General features: G+C 49.0%; 3 protein-coding genes across 3 annotated transcripts; all 3 read left to right on the forward strand.

The window, feature by feature from the left end:
* The first annotated feature begins 1,188 nt into the window (after window positions 1-1,188).
* On the forward strand, window positions 1,189-2,587 carry LOC146237467 (hydroxycarboxylic acid receptor 1-like). The gene is made up of 3 exons (XM_084685929.1): window positions 1,189-1,314; window positions 1,683-1,922; window positions 2,042-2,587. Exons 1-3 carry the CDS (start codon window positions 1,189-1,191, stop codon window positions 2,585-2,587), a joined length of 912 nt encoding a protein of 303 aa, XP_084542055.1.
* A 3,195-nt stretch (window positions 2,588-5,782) lies between these two features.
* LOC146237468 (G-protein coupled receptor 35) lies at window positions 5,783-16,251 on the forward strand. Its single transcript, XM_084685931.1, has 4 exons — window positions 5,783-6,475; window positions 14,939-15,080; window positions 15,342-15,581; window positions 15,706-16,251. Exons 2-4 carry the CDS (start codon window positions 14,940-14,942, stop codon window positions 16,249-16,251), a joined length of 927 nt encoding a protein of 308 aa, XP_084542057.1. The 5' UTR covers window positions 5,783-6,475; window position 14,939.
* LOC146237469 (uncharacterized) lies at window positions 7,765-8,739 on the forward strand (the record flags this gene model as incomplete). The annotated part of the gene is made up of 1 exon (XM_084685930.1): window positions 7,765-8,739. A coding segment is annotated over one exon (615 nt), but the record flags the coding sequence as incomplete, so codon positions are not given.
* Window positions 16,252-16,261: the final 10 nt, after the last annotated feature.

The raw sequence follows: 16,261 nt of genomic DNA on the forward strand, positions 1-16,261 counted from the left end.
TAACCAGGTGTGTTAGGTGTGTTGAGTAACCTCCCCCCCCCCCCCCATCACAAACTTGTGATCATTCCACGGGACCTACCCGGCAGCATTACACAACGACCGCAGCAGAGCAGTCGTTCTGATCACCTGTTGTGTTTGCCGACCGAAAGCGCCACGCCCCGGGGAACCTCTCCCCGCCTCGCCGAACGTACCGCCGCAGAAAACTGAACACATTAGTAAGAGCTTGCTCCATATTTCTCATGTTTGTTGTCGGTGCCGAGTGGCTCTGCCTTGCATCACCTGTTTGTCAGCCCTCCCTTACATCAGGGGGAAGCCACACTTTAATGGTGCGAGAGGGATGTGAACTTGCCCTGCAGCCAAGATTTGAGATCAGTTACATCGTTGTCTCATCCGTCTCTGACTATCAGCGATGTGAAGCCTAATCTGACCTGAGACCAGCGCCACCAGCCCCTTGAACCAATAGCAATAGAGAGGTAACGAATAAATGAGAAAACACCGACAACCAAGCTCAGGCCCTGCCTACCTAACAACCCCCCATCCTACTTCTCACCACCCACACCAACCGTCCAATCCCAGAACATCTCTCTCTGGCGCCACCCTCCTCTATTTGGCCACGCCGTCCAATCACATCCCTGCAGTGTGGCCACCTCAAAGGGGGGCGGCCATCTCAGCAGACCGGCTCCTCCAATCAGATCCTTTGTTCTATGGCAGCTCGCTGCCGGTCCCAGGTGAGCGTCTATAAGTAGCGTGGGCCCCTGTGAGACGGCTGTGTGGAGAAGGGGACCGCTTTTGGAACGCACGCTCTCTCAGGAGGAAACACACGCCTTCTACGGGAACCAGAGAGACTGGCGGAGACAACCGGAGTGGACTGAGGAGAGAGGTAGTGTGTGGGGTACGACTCCCCTCAGGTAAGAGCCTTTAGGGTCCCTCTGATCTTCCTTCAGACACGCCTGTGGTGTCCAGGTCCAAGACGGGTTTCCATGTTGGGTTAATATGGACGTAGTGTCGAGTCTTCCTGTGTTTGAATCATGGGGTGTGAGGTGTTAGGGTGTCTTGGTTCCGAATGTCCAGTGTGGTGTAGCTGGTGGCTTGCGGGGAGTGTTGACTGCCCAGTGAAGTAAATAAAAACATCTCTGTCTCTCCCTCTCTCTCCTCCTGAACCCATCTTCCAGGATGAGTTATTCCAACATGACGGCAGGCGACCCGTCTCTGAACTCCACGACCCTGGATACTTCAGGAGTCCGTCCCCTCTGGTACTTTCTGGACATATGTGAACCCGCCCCGTACGCATTTGTGTTCTACTTTGGCGTCAAGGTGAGGCCCTCAGCCCGTCTGTCTGCCTGCCTGTCTGTCTACGTGTCTGTCTGTGTGCCTGTCTGCGTGTCTGTCTGTCTGCGTGTCTGTGTGCCTGTCTGTCTGCCTGTCTGTCTGTCTGCGTGCCTGTCTGCCTGCCTGTCTGCGTGCCTGTCTGCCTGCCTGCCTGCCTGCCTGCCTGCCTGCCTGTCTGTCTGCCTGTCTGCGTGCCTGCCTGCCTGCCTGCCTGCCTGCCTGCCTGTCTGTCTGTCTGTCTGCCCGTCCGTCTGGACATCTGCCAGCTGACATTTTAATGCATTTTACAATCCGTCCATACATCCCTCCTCTTTTTTCTTCTTCTCCTCTTCCTCGTCCTTCCTCTTCCTCAGGTCTTCAACCTGGCGATCGGCACGCCCTTGAACCTGATGGTCATCTGGCTAATCGCCCGCAGCAAGAAGGGCGACTCATCCACGTCGGACATCTTCATCATCAACCTGGCCATCCTGGACGCCTACTTCTGCCTCATGACCCCCATCGACATGGTCAACCGGTTGGTCCTGCAAAACGACGGCTTGTGGTTCTTCCAGCACTTCGCCTATGGGGTCAAGGATACCGCCCCTGTCTTCCTAGTGAGCAGGAACTCCAGGAGGGTGGAGGGGAGGGTGGAGGGAGGGACGGATGGTTGAACAGATGAATGCATGGATAGAAGAGCACACGATGACATCGTCCCCCCCTCGCCTCTCCCCAGGTGTGCATCTGCATGGACCGCTACGTCGCCGTGGTCCACCCCGTCCTCTTCACCGGCATCCGCGACAACAAGATCCGCGCGGCCGTCGCCGTGGTGGCGTGGTGCCTCGTCCTGGCGTACGGCCTCACCAAGAGCATCCTGGGAGTGATGAGCGTCAACGAGATCTTCAGCGGCCTCATCCTCTTCAGCTTCGCCCTCATGATCTTCTGCAACATCTCCGTTGTCTGGGCGCTGAGGCGCTCCGTGGCCGGCAAGGAGGTCATGCACCCCGTGAAGAAGAAAGCCCTGAAGATGGTGCTGACCCTCCTGAGCATCATCGTCTTCAACTACCTCCCCCCCGTGGCCCTCATGCCCTTCTACTCTTACTTCACCGTGGCACAGTTCCGCTGCCAGGTAGCAACTAGTGTCTTCTCCATCATGGACCTGAGCAGCAGCATCGAGCCCCTGCTGTACGTGACCAAGATGGACCGGCCGGCCTGGATGGGGGAGGGGGGGTGCTGCGGGCCGTTCGCCCCCGTCAAGAAGCCCCAGGAGGTGAAGGCGTGAGGGGTGGGGGGGGGGGGGGGGGTGGGTGGAGGGGAAAGAGGTGGGATGACTGAGGTAAGGAGGGGATGGAGAGAGAAAGTAAAGAGAGATAGAAAGTAAAAGAGAGAGACTGGTTGTGCGAACACGTCGTCGCAGTCGTCCCATCTCTCTGCAGCCTGGGGAAATGTCGTGAATATAGCCGCACTAAATAACCACTTAACTTCTCACTAACCCGTTAAGGAGTAGCATCGCACATATGCGATAGTTCGAATGCGGGCCCCACAGCGTAGTGTTGCACGTGTGATTTCAAACATTCCAACTGACTATTTTCCTATAGACAAAAACCATATGACAAACGCTATAGTATGGCTTTGAAATTTACAATGAGGAAGCTAACAAGTAACCCTAGCAGGTAGTTGCATTGCTACGAGTATTATGCTAGGTTGCTAGGTAACGGAAGCTAACTAAAGCTGGCTAGCTTCCGTTTCTGAGAAATAACTCACTCTGGTGGGAGCGTCGGAAATATTTAGAACTCAAGCGTCTAATGCTGGGGACACACTAAAATATTTGTTTTAAGATTTTATAACTGTGAGAGACCACAAACATGAGGACCAAAAATCCTAGATTTAACCGTTTTGCTCCTATAGTGTGTGGTGTGCAAAGACACCACACACAAACAGATTTTTAACCAGACTGTGAACACAGGAAATCTGCTAAATCTCTCCAGACTTCAGAATAACCATGGGGGACAATATGCAGGAAGAAATGGCGATGTTAGTGTTTGGAATGATTTTCACAGAAAATTCACGGAAAAAAGAAAGGGTTTGCTTTTGCCACAAATTAAGCTGATCCTCCATCTCTGCTGTCCAAAACTATTTAACCAAAGACTCAATACAATTTATTTGATTTAACTTTGTGCTGCGCTATGACTGTGTTTGTTATGTTTCCGTCTTCTCTCAGCTTGCTTTCTGATTGGATATTGTTTCTTTCAATTGATAATCTCGGGGTTTGTCCTCGGCGTTCCCCCCCCCCCCACACACACATCAGGATTTCTGGTCATAAATATTCTTGAATATTTAAATATTCTTGAATATATAAATATGCAAATTTAAATATTTTATAATAAGTATTCTTGAATATTTACGATATTCGAGAATATTTAAATATTCAAAAATATTTAAATATTCGAGAATATTTACGATTCGCAATAGGGGCGCCTCCGATGTCCTTTTGAGCAGATTCGGTCCCTCTTAACACACCTCAAACCAAGGGAACATCTGATAAAATAATCTGCAGAACCATCAAGATTTACTGAGGATTGACGGTAGGGGCGAAATCGGCCCGATTATCCTGTGGAATGTCCGAAGCATTAGGGTTAAGGACACCTCTTAATTAAACCCCAGAGGGACCAATCAGAGGCTGGCTAAAGCCTCGTTAGGAGCCAATTAAGGGCAGCACGGAGCCTCGTTAAGGAGAGAACAGATGGGCTTCATTCAATGCTGTTGAGAATAACACGGTTGAACTAGTATAGAAAACCACTATAACCAGGATGACGGTGATGTTTAGGCAGCAAGTTATGACTCAGGAGGAGTCTACATTAAGGCATAGAATAGGAGATTAATGGCAGCCTTTCAGTGGAAACAGTGGAATTTAGAATAACTACAGAGCTATTTGGTTTGGCTTTTTTACTTGGATGTTTTTTGTTTATTTTTCTATGTTCTGTCCATCTTGATTGGAGACAATTAAAACCTGTTGCCAGTCCTGAAACGCTTGCGTGCCAGTACCTAGCCCCCCAGCCCCCAGCCCCCCAGCCCCCAGTCCCCCTTGTGACAACCCTCTAAAGCCAACTAGGTCTGTGCGTCCTGCCCCCCACCCCCACCCCCACTCGTTCTAAACACATTTCTCAAACTGGCTTTGACTGGCTCTGAAATTAGCTTGTTAGCCTTGACCTTGGCTCATTCTGGAGTGTCCAAAAGGCCCTTTTAGAAAACGCCTGGATGTACTCTTATAAAAAAACATGTGTTAAATATGAATATAATGTGATATTATGTTTGACTTTTGATTTGAAATGGGTAAGGCTTCATGCTGTGGTCCAATGCTGTCTTCCAGCTAATACCTACCACCTGTAGGCCTCTTCGGGCCTCTGTTTTCAATACAAAATCTAGGCGGAAATATACATTTTCACTTTCTTTGTGTTCAAGCTTCTATTACTCAACACCAGTAGGACTGACAGGGGTCCTGACAACAGGGGACCCCTGTTGTGTCACTTTTCAAAAGACACCACAGTCATGCATGTACTCCAGATGGTTCAAGAACAGCTTTCAATTTAGCTGTGTAGGCGATTTCAGGCACATTTAACGTGAGTCTTAAGAGGCTAACACAGTACATTTCAGTGATGTTAGTCTGGTAAAGATATTATATATTGTGTACGTAATGTATCGTAATGATTGTCTTTGTATGTGCATTGTGATAATAAAAAAAAAAAACAATTAATAAAAAAAAAACATCAAATTATTTAATAAATTGAACTTGAAAAAAATATAAACTTGTCCATATATATCGGCTGAGGAACTTTTCTTACTTGGAATAACTTCCAGCACTTCTAGAAGCTTCAGTCCACGCTTCCGGAATCCAGCAACCCACAAGGCCTCCCCTGCTGTTGTCCTACTCTGCACACACACACATACTGTTCATAATCCCTGAGTCTCCTGACTGTCATTTGACAATCTTTCAAAAATGCTAAATAATCAGATCAATACATACATGTAATTTGTGAGATGATTGAGTGCATCTTCTTAACGATATATTTTTTTACCATGTGTACTTACAAAATAATGACATACAGGCCTACCTTGTGCAACAAACAAAATAAAAACACTTTACCTTTCATTGATTTCATGTGCAGTCTTACACGATAACAGGTGTGATGAGTAAACTAACCCCCCCCCCCCCAACCTTTGTTATCATTCCACGGGACCTACCCGGCAACATTACACAACGACATTACCGCAGCAGAGCAGTCGTTCTGATCACCAGTTGTATGTTTGCCGACCGAGAGCTCCACGTCCCGGCGGAACCTCTCCCCGCCTCGCCGAACGTACGCCTCAGAAAACTGAACGCCTTACCAAGAGAGCTTGTGTGGCAAAGCATGTATGGCACGATGCTGTTGCATGTTTTGGCCTATAGAGGGCGCTGTAATACCAGGGATAATGCAGTTTCATGACGGTTAGGAAGAGACAAAGCTAACCTAGACACAGTTGTCGAGAGAGAGCGAAAGGAAGCAGTCGTTGCTTGTGAAGTAAACGGTAATAGCTTACGTGTAAAGTGTGAATAAATGAATATAACTTTTCTCAGCACACTGTTGAGAGTTTTACTTTCTTGAAGTGTGCAACAAAATTGGCGCCCAAACAGGGACTCGGCTTGAATCAAAAAGACGTCTGACGAAAAAAAAAGAAGAAACTTTGGAACATGCAAAAGCTGGAGCAGCTACATGATCAGTCAATGGAGGTACTGTGTCGGCTACAGATTGAACAGCTAAAAGAGGTGTGTATCCAAGCCAAAGTTTCACCAGATAAGGAAAAGAGGCACGCGTTGTTCCGAGCAATGAATGAGACAGTGGATAAAGCTTTTGACGAGGAGGAACATGACGTAGCAGAGACATTTGTGCATGAGTTGTTAGCTACCGCTAAGCTCTTGAGAGAAACCGAGCCCAAATCAAAAAGGGATGTACAAAATGACGAGGAGCTACAAAGTCTACAGAAACAGTAAGCTATACTGAAATGCAGTTGAATTTCCAGACGTTGACCAAAATGATCAAGGAAGAACTGAGTCGGCTTCATGAGAAAATAAACAGGATGCTTTGCCCACCAGACCTTCCATTCCCCAGAGCCCCTGAAGTGGTTATCAGACGTGAGTTTCGAATGAATGGCTAGATACGTGAGCTGGAGCAGAAAGATAACCCTAACCGTTTTCGTACACTAACCTCATGCATTAAATAGACTCTGGAAAACGTAAGGGCCACAGTGATTTTGAAATATTTGAAGCTGTAGTAAAAGCTATATATATATATATATATATATATATATATATATATATATATATATATATATATATATATATATATATATATATATATATATATATATTGTATAGTTTTACTCACACGTCATATAGATGCTCACACGCTGGTATGAGCATCTCTCCAGAGCAGAGAAATAGGCAGACACAGGGAGAGAAAGAAACAGAGGGATAAAGCGATGAAGAGAAAAAGAGAAAAGAGCGTGTAAGAGGGTAAAAGAGAGCGAGAGATCAAGGAGAAGTGGTATTTACATGAGCTTCTCTAGTCTGACACCAGGCTCCTCCAGCAGGGGGGTGAAGAGTTGGACCTCTGGGTCATCAGGGTCATCGTGGCCCAGGTCCAGTTCCTCCAGGTGTCCGGGGTTTAAACGCAACGCACACATCAGGAAGCACACAACCATTCTCTGTGACATCACAACCAGCCAACCTGCAGGGAAGTCAAGATGGGTCAGGTGGCTGAGCGGTTGGCGAATCGGGCTATTAATCAGAAGGTTGCCGGTTCGATTCCCGAGTGCATCACAGAGCAACCTCATTGCCTACTGCACTATCACTCAAGTCCAGTTCCCTGATATTATTTACTGTCTTGAGAGCTGCACCCACAGCTTGAAACGTTTCCAGTGTTATTATAGAGCAGTCCGACCTAAGCAATATACACGCAAACATTAACAGAGTTTCTTCACACATCCCCTGACACCTCTCCTCTTGCTAACCAATCCAAATATATTGCCATTGGCCATTACCACCAAGTACGATACAAGTACAGACCTGGTTCCTTAATGATATGTTGCTCATGATTTATCATAAAAGTTTAATGAAAAAACAAACAATGGTAAGATGTCAGGTGGCTCTACTTACAGGACAGTTTTTAATCGATTCAGGAGTGGCATTAGTCTCGAGTGGCCCGCTGGTGATGCGTTGTGGGCCTTCAAGTCAAAGACGTCACACGGTTGACTGGAAACTGTCAATGTGTAGGCCAGGGCAGAGCACTGTGAGGGGGTCAGTCCATTCAAGCGTCCTTCAGCGAGCACTTCCCTCTGTAGCGTGTCGTCGTTCAGCTCGTTCAGGCAGTGTATCATGTTGATCAGTCTCTCTGGATTTAGATTCTCTTTCTTTGCTGATCCTGGACTAGGTTCCTCTCTGGTCTTGCTCTTGATGTAAGAGATTGTCTCTGTGATGTTTTTCTCTGTGTCGTGGAGGCTCCCTGGGGTTCATTCCACCGGAGTCAGAAGGCTTCCGGTGGGGCCCCGCCGGACCTCACCTTCCTGGGGGAAGACCCTCGGCACGCCGGCCTCTTCTCCAGGATCGTGCGTGGCAAAGAGCAGCAGTGGAGGGTGTGGGAGGACCGGGGCCACGTGGCGTTCCTCACGCCCTTCCCCAACTCCCCCGGGCTCACCGTGATCGTCCCCCGCCGACCTCTGACCTCCGACATACTCCGACTCGAAGAGGGGGATTACACGGAACTCGTTCTGGCAACCCGGAAGGTGTCTCTGTACCTGGAGGAGGGGTTGGGGGCGTGGGGTGTGGGGCTTATCTTCGAGGGGTTTGAGATTGACTATGCCCACGCCAAGTTGATCCCGCTGATAGCACCTCCAGCAGGAGAGGAGGCGGGCCCCATCGCCAGTCTGCCTCCACCCCGGTTCTACCCCGTCTATCCTGGGTACGTTAACTCTGAGGATGGGCCTGAGGCCAGCCCGGAAAGCCTGAAAGAGCTACAGGTTAGAATCAAGCAGGCTTGAGAGACAGCTTGAACTACTGTGGCAGTTGGTGTGAGGATTCCGTAAGCGTGGACTGAAGCTTCTGGAAGCGACAAAATTATTCCAATTAAGACAAGTACCTCAACCGATATATATGGACAAGTTTATATATTTTTCGAGTTCAATTTATTAAATAATTTGATGTTTTTTTGTAATTAATTACTTTATTTTATTTTTATTATCCCAATGCACATACAAAGACAATCATTACCATACATTACGTACACAATATATAATATCTTTATCAGACTAACACCACTGAACTGTACTGTGTTGGTTGTCTCCAATCAAGACAGAACATTGAAAAATAAACGATGAAAGATCCAAATAACTCTGTAGTTATTCTAAATTCCACTGTTTCCACTGAAAGGCTGCCATTAATCTCCTATTCTATGCCTTAATGTAGACTCCTCCTGAGTCATAACTTGCTGCCTAAACATCACCGTCATCCTGGTTATAGTGGTTTTCTATACTAGTTCAACTGTGTTATTATCAACAGCATTGAATTGAGCCCATCTGTTCTCTCCTTAACGAGGCTCCGTGCTGCCCTTAATTGGCTCCTAACGAGGCTCTAGCCAGCCTCTGATTGGTCCCTCTGGGGTTTAATTAAGAGGTGTCCTTAATGAGGAATTAATAGGTTATTTAATGTGGCTATAATCACAACGTTTCCCCATGCATTAGCTAATATGCTGCAGAGAGATGGGACGACTGTGAACAATGTTTTCGCACAACCAGTCTCTCTCTTTTACTTTCTCTGTCTCTCTTTTACTTTCTCTCTCTTAATTTATCTCTCTCTTTTTTACTTTCTCTCTCCACCCCCTCCTTACCTGAGTCATCCCACCTCTTTCCCCTCCACCTCCACCCAAACCCCCCATCACGCCTTCACCTCCTGGGGCTTCTTGACGGGGATAAACAGTCCGCAGCACCCCCCCTCCCCCATCCAGGCCGGCTGGTCCATCTTGGTCACGTAGAGCAGGGGCTCGATGCTGCTGCTCTATGCTGGGGCTGACCCGGCAGCGGAAGTGTGCCACGGTGAAGTAGGAGTAGAAGGGGATGAGAGCCAGGGGGGGGAGGTAATTGAAGACGATGATGCTCAGGAGGGTCAGCACCATCTTCAGGGCTTTCTTCTTCACGGGGTGCATGACCTCCTTGCCGGCCACGGAGCGCCTCAGCGCCCAGACGACGGAGATGTTGCAGAAGATCATGAGGGCGAAGCTGAAGAGGATGAGGCCGCTGAAGATCTCGTTGACGCTCATCACTCCCAGGATGCTCTTGGTGAGGCCGTACGCCAGGATGAGGCACCAGGCCACCACGGAGACGGCCGCGCGGATCTTGTTGTCGCGGATGCCGGTGAAGAGGACGGGGTGGACCACGGCGACGTAGCGCTCCATGCAGATGCACACCTGGGGAGGCGGAGGGGGGGATGATGTCTCTTCCATCCATGCATCCATCCCTCCAACCCCTCCCCTCACCCCCTCCACCCTACTGGAAAATGCATTAAAACATGAGATTGGCTGAAGGGTGGGCAGATATCCAGATGGACGGGCCTCACCTTGACGCTGTAGTAGAACACAAACGCGTACGGGGAGGGTTCACATATGTCCAGAAAGTACCAGAGGGGACGGACTCCTGAAGTATCCAGGGCTGTGGAGTTCAGAGACGGGTCGACCGCCGTCACGTTGAAACAACTCATCCTGGAACATGGGTTCAGGTGGAGAGAGAGAGGGAGAGACAAATATGTTTTTATTTACTTTACTGGGCAGTCAACACTCCCCGCTAGCCACCAGCTACACCACACTGGACATTCGGAACCTAGTCAAAGAGAGAGAGAGAGAGAGAGAGGAGGACAGAAATCTATACTTTCACTAAAAAGTGTTACAAATGAATCGCAGAACACCATCACTTGCTTGTTCACAAGCTCTTGGCACAAAGACAACCTCACACCCCACGATTCAAACACAGGAAGACTCGACACTACGTCCATATCAACCCAACATGGAAACCCGTCTTGGACCTGGACACCACAGGCGTGTCTGAAAGAAGATCAGAGGGACCCTAAAGGCTCTTACCTGAGGGGAGTCGTTCCCCACACACCGCCTCTCTCCTCAGTCCACTCCGGTTGTCTCCGCCAGTCTCTCTGGTTCCCGTAGAAGGCGTGTGTTTCCTCCTGAGAGAGCGTGCGTTCCAAAAGCGGTCCCCTTCTCCACACAGCCGTCTCACAGGGACCCGCGCTACTTATAGACGCTCACCTGGGACCGGCAGCAAGCTGCCATAGAACAAAGGATCTGATTGGAGGAGCCGGTCTGCTGAGATGGCCGCCCCCCTTTGAGGTGGCCACACTGCAGGGATGTGATTGGACGGCGTGGCCAAATAGAGGAGGGTGACGCCAGAGAGAGATGTTCTGGGATTGGATGGTTGGTGTGGGTGGTGAGGAGGAGGATGGGGGGTTGTTAGGTAGGCAGGGCCTGAGCTTGGTTGTCGGTGCTTTCTCAATTATTCGTTACCTCTCTATTGCTATTGGTTCACGGGACTTACACCGGTGGCGCTGGTCTCAGGTCAGATTAGGCTTCATATCGCTGATAGTCAGAGACGGATGAGACAACGATGTACCTGATCTCAGATCTTGGCTGCAGGGCAAGTTCACATCCCTCTCACACCACTAAAGTGTGGCTTCCCCTGATGTAAGGGAGGGCTGACAAACAGGTGATGCAAGGCAGAGCCACTCGGCACTGACAACAAACATGAGAAATATGGAGCAAGTGTTGCACACTTGAAGAAAGTAAAGGGATGTCGGTCTGGTTGACGGCTTTCCCCCCAAGAGAACCAGAGCCAAGGAGTTCTTCAGTGCTCCGTACCTTCACATTTGGAGGCACTTCTTCCTCCAGGTGTCATTGGTGAGGCACACTTGCGATCCTGTGTCCCATAAGCAGACTCAAACGTAATTCGCGGGCGCAGAATTCCAACAAAAACCCACAGTTCGAGTAGAATGCATTGGTCTGAGGCAAAATGTCAATAAACTCATATTACATCTCTATTATTAAAAAGCCAAAAATGTCAAGAATTGAAAAGGAAGCAGGTATCGACCAAAATGACAGCAAGAGACAGTGCCAGGGAGTTTTCAGGCAATCTTTATGAGGACGGATCAATACTTTTTTGCAAAGTTGGTCACATAAGCAGACCCTGCCAATCTTCAACCTGGGGAACACCCTTCTGCTCGCAGTCTCTCTTCTAATTGGAAAATGCTTTCTCTGAGAATAGTCATGGTGTTTCGTGACCCGCTCTGTTGTTCTGGAGTGGCAGGGGAGGTGTATTCTACGGTCTGTCCTTTGATATGAGCTGAATCAGTGTTACCTCTTGTGTTCCTTTGGCCTCTGCATCCTTTTGAGAAGTGTCCACTCCGCATTTGAAGCAGTGATCATACTGTTCCTCTTCTCCCCGGTCTTAACATCCTCTGCATGACCTCTTCCCTCTGCTTTGGAACTGGTGAGATGGTCTTGCTGAGTACTGAACAGTCTTTCTCAGCTCAGCCACTTCCTCTCTCAACTGTTTCAATTCATCCATCAGTTTGGTTTCTGCTGGGCTTTTTGCAACTTGTATCTTCTGGCTTTTAACACTGGCCGTGACTGAAGTGTTGTGTTAAGATGGCTGGCCAAAGTCTGTTTCCCTGTCACTAAACAGCTGGTAAATGGTTGTTTCTGTTTGTAGTTCATTTATTCTGGCTGTCTTATTTGGGATACTTTTCTTCAACTTTTCTGCTGTGTCTCCCAATCAACAGCAGCAGCATAATTCATTATTCGATATTCTATTGATATCTCGTCAGTCACTCCTAGATTATCCATTAACATTATCACTCAGTAGCCCAGTACTGACTGACCTAAGAAACTTCCTCTGAATGAGGTCTGGGCTATACTGTACATCTGAGCTGACACATTTTGCAGCTACTAGTAGCCTCTCTTCCCAGATAGCACACATACATCTTGCTGAAATGTCACTTAGCAAATGAACCTACAATGGGCTATAGAGCTCCGGACGTCACTTGACTTGACTGTTTACGTCGCCATTTTGGCAGGAAAGTAGTGGCAAAAATGAACGTCGCTAGAACGGATTTCAACCTGTCCGAGTCAGTTGAGAGTGAGTTGTGTTGAACTGTATACAGTAGGTCCTAAACTATGATGAGAGTGGAATACAAGATGGTAGGTTGAGAGCGCGTTGGGAGGGGGAAGGGAGAGAGAGAGAGAAAGAAAGATAGGCTTCTGAAGAACAATGGCGAGAGTATGTTAACTAATCCTAACGAAAGTTAGGTTAAATAATTTGCAAACTAAAATCAAACAGACATATTAAATCACAACATGCCAATGTCACAAGTAAGAAATATAGCAATATCGCAGTTATTGTTGTCAATTTGAAGAAGAAGAGACAAAGTTCCGTTCATCGTTGTCAAACAGTTAAAGAAAAGGAATCTTTCATCAAAGTTCCTGGTGGTCCAGTGAGTTGCTGATTGAGAAGGATAGGTCAGATGTGTTGCGAACACTTCCGGTGAATCGTTGCGAAAAAGCATGGTTTGCGTGTCCGTCGGGGTTTTAGAATCCTTGCGAAAAGGAGGTAACCTTTCGACGGTGAACTCTTTGATTGGTCAGTTACTCCCCATCTGAGTGTCATCCTGAGATTCGGGTACAGGTGTGAAGTGGTTGGTAACTGAGTTCAGTTATTTAAAATGCCATGTATTGCTAATACAAAATGTAACAATACAACATTAATAAATGGTTTAGTTCGTACATTAAAATCATTTTGATATCAAGATTGACTGATTTATCATAACAGGAAAGGAAGTTACATTAAAACATCAAATTACATCAACTCAGCATTAAAGAGAAAGCATACATTGACACCCACAAATTCCAACAATCCTTCTAGTGTCCACAAACAGTATTGACTTTGAGAGATGTTTGTAAATCCATTAAATGTCTGTTTTGGATCAATCCTTTGTTTAATCCAGAGTAGGGAGAGGTTGAGAAGAGGTGGGCCATTCGGCCGGATCTTCTCCCTGCCTGGGAGAAGGAGACACACTAGGTCTGGGATCAGCCCCTTTGAGGCTCATACAATGCAATCAGTCGTCCTGATGTCATTAGTACTGTGTCTTTCTGAGGTGATCAGAAATGGCTGTGTTGGCGGTTGGACTCGTTGCTTGTGAAGTGAGCTGTAATATGTGTAAAGTGTGAATAAATAGAGAACCTTTCCCAGCACACTGTTGAGAGTTTTACTTCAAGTGTGCAACACTTGGGGGGTCAGATGGCTGAGCGGTTAGGGAGTCGGGCTATTAATCAGAATGTTGTGTCGATTTACGGCCGTGCCAAATGATGTTGTGTCTTTGGGCAAGGCACTTCACCCTACTTGCCTCGGGGAGAATGTCCCTGTACTTACTGTAAGTCTCTCTGGACAAGAGCTTCTGCTAAATAACTAAATGTAATGTAAATGTAAACACTTGCTCCATATTTCTCATGTTTGTTGTCGGTGCCGAGTGGCTCTGCCTTGCATCACCTGTTTGTCAGCCTTCCCTTACATCAGGGGAAGCCACACTTTAGTCGTGCGAGAGGGATGTGAACTTGCCCTGCAGCCAAGATCTGAGATCAGTTACATCGTTGTCTCATCCATCTTGGACTATCAGCGATGTGAAGCCTAATCTGACCTGAGACCAGCGCCACCAGCCCCTTGAACCAATAGCAATAGAGAGGTAACGAATAATTGAGAAAGCACCGACAACCAAGCTCAGGCCCTGCCTACCTAACAACCCCCCATCCTACTCCTCACCACCCACACCAACCATCCAATCCCAGAACATCTCTCTCTGGCGTCACCCTCCTCTATTTGGCCACACCGTCCAATCACATCCTTGCGGTGTGGCCACCTCAAAGGGGGACGGCCATCTTGGATGGATGCTCAGCAGACCGGCTCCTCCAATCAGATCCTTTGTCCTATGGCAGCTCTCTGCCGGTCCCAGGTGAGCGTCTATAAGTAACGCGGGTCCCTGTAAGACGGCTGTGTGGAGAAGGGGACCGCTTTAGGAACGCACGCTCTCTCAGGAGGAAACACACGCCTTCTACGGGAACCAGAGAGACTGGCGGAGACAACCGGAGTGGACTGAGGAGAGAGGTAGTGTGTGGGGAACGACTCCCCTCAGGTAAGAGCCTTTAGGGTCCCTCTGATCTTCCTTCAGACACGCCTGTGGTGTCCAGGTCCAAGACGGGTTTAATGTTGGGTTAATATGGACGTAGTGTCGAGTCTTCCTGTGTTTGAATCGTGGGGTGTGAGGTTGTCTCTGTGCCAAGAGCTTGTGAACAAGCAAGTGATGGTGTTTTGCGATTCATTTGTAACACTATTTAGTGTAAGTATAGATTTCTGTCCTCTGTCTCACTCTTTGAGTAGGTTGCGAATGTCCAGTGTGGTGTAGCTGGTGGCTAGCGGGGAGTGTTGACTGCCCAGTGAAGTAAATAAAAACACATCGCTGTCTCTCCCTCTCTCTCCTCCTGAACCCATGTTCCAGGATGAGTTATTCCAACATGACGGCAGGCGACCCGTCTCTGAACTCCACGGCCCTGGATACTTCAGGAGTCCGTCCCCTCTGGTACCAGCTGGACATATGTGAACCCTCCCCGTACGCGTTTGTGTTCTACTACAGCGTCAAGGTGAGGCCCTCAGCCCGTCTGCCTGCCTGCCTGCCTGCCTGCCTGCCTGCCTGCCTGCCTGCCTGCCTGCCTGCCTGCCTGCCTGCCTGCCTGCCTGCCTGTCTGTCTGTCTGTCTGTCTGTCTGTCTGTCTGCCTGCCCGTCCATCTGGACATCTGCCCACCCTTCAGCCAATTTCATGTTTTTAATGCATTTTACGATCCGTCCATACATCCCTCCTCTTGTTTCTTCTTCTCCTCTTCCTCCTCCTTCCTCTCCTCAGATCATCAACCTGGCGATCGGCACGCCCTTGAACCTGATGGTCATCTGGCTAATCGCCCGCAGCAAGAAGGGCGACTCATCCACGTCGGACATCTTCATCATCAACCTGGCCATCCTGGACGCCTACTTCTGCCTCATGTCCCCCATCGACATGGTCAACCGGATGGTCCTGGCCAGTGATGGTGTGTGGTACTTCCAGCGCTTCGCATACGGGGTCAAAGACACCGCCCCTCTCTTCCTGGTGAGCGGGAACTCCAGGAGGCTGAATGGGGTGAGGGGAGGGTGGAGGGAGGGATGAGTGGTTGAAAAGATGGATGTATGGATGGAAGAGCACACGATGACATCATCCCCTCCCCTTTCCCCAGGTGTGCATCTGCATGGACCGCTACGTCGCCGTGGTCCACCCCGTCCTCTTCACCGGCATCCGCGACAACAAGATCCGCACGGCCGTCTCCGTGGTGGCCTGGTGCCTCATCCTGGCGTACGGCCTCACCAAGAGCATCCTGGGAGTGATGAGCGTCAACGAGATCTTCAGCGGCCTCATCCTCTTCAGCTTCGCCCTCATGATCTTCTGCAACATCTCCGTCGTCTGGGCGCTGAGGCGCTCCGTGGCCGGCAAGGAGGTCATGCACCCCGTGAAGAAGAAAGCCCTGAAGATGGTGCTGACCCTCCTGAGCATCATCGTCTTCAACTACCTCCCCCCCGTGGCTCTCATCCCTTTCTACTCCTACTTCACCGTGGCACACTTCCGCTGCCGGGTCAGCCCCAGTGTCTTCTCCATCATGGACCTGAGCAGCAGCATCGAGCCCCTGCTCTACGTGACCAAGATGGACCGGCCGGCCTGGATGGGGGAGGGGGGGTGCTGCGGACTGTTTGCCCCCGTCAAGAAGCCCCAGGAGGTGAAGGCGTGAGGGGGGTAGG

The sequence above is a fragment of the Hypomesus nipponensis genome, chromosome 21, assembly GCF_054491055.1.
Source record: "Hypomesus nipponensis isolate SF chromosome 21, ASM5449105v1, whole genome shotgun sequence".
NCBI classification, from domain to species: domain Eukaryota; kingdom Metazoa; phylum Chordata; class Actinopteri; order Osmeriformes; family Osmeridae; genus Hypomesus; species Hypomesus nipponensis.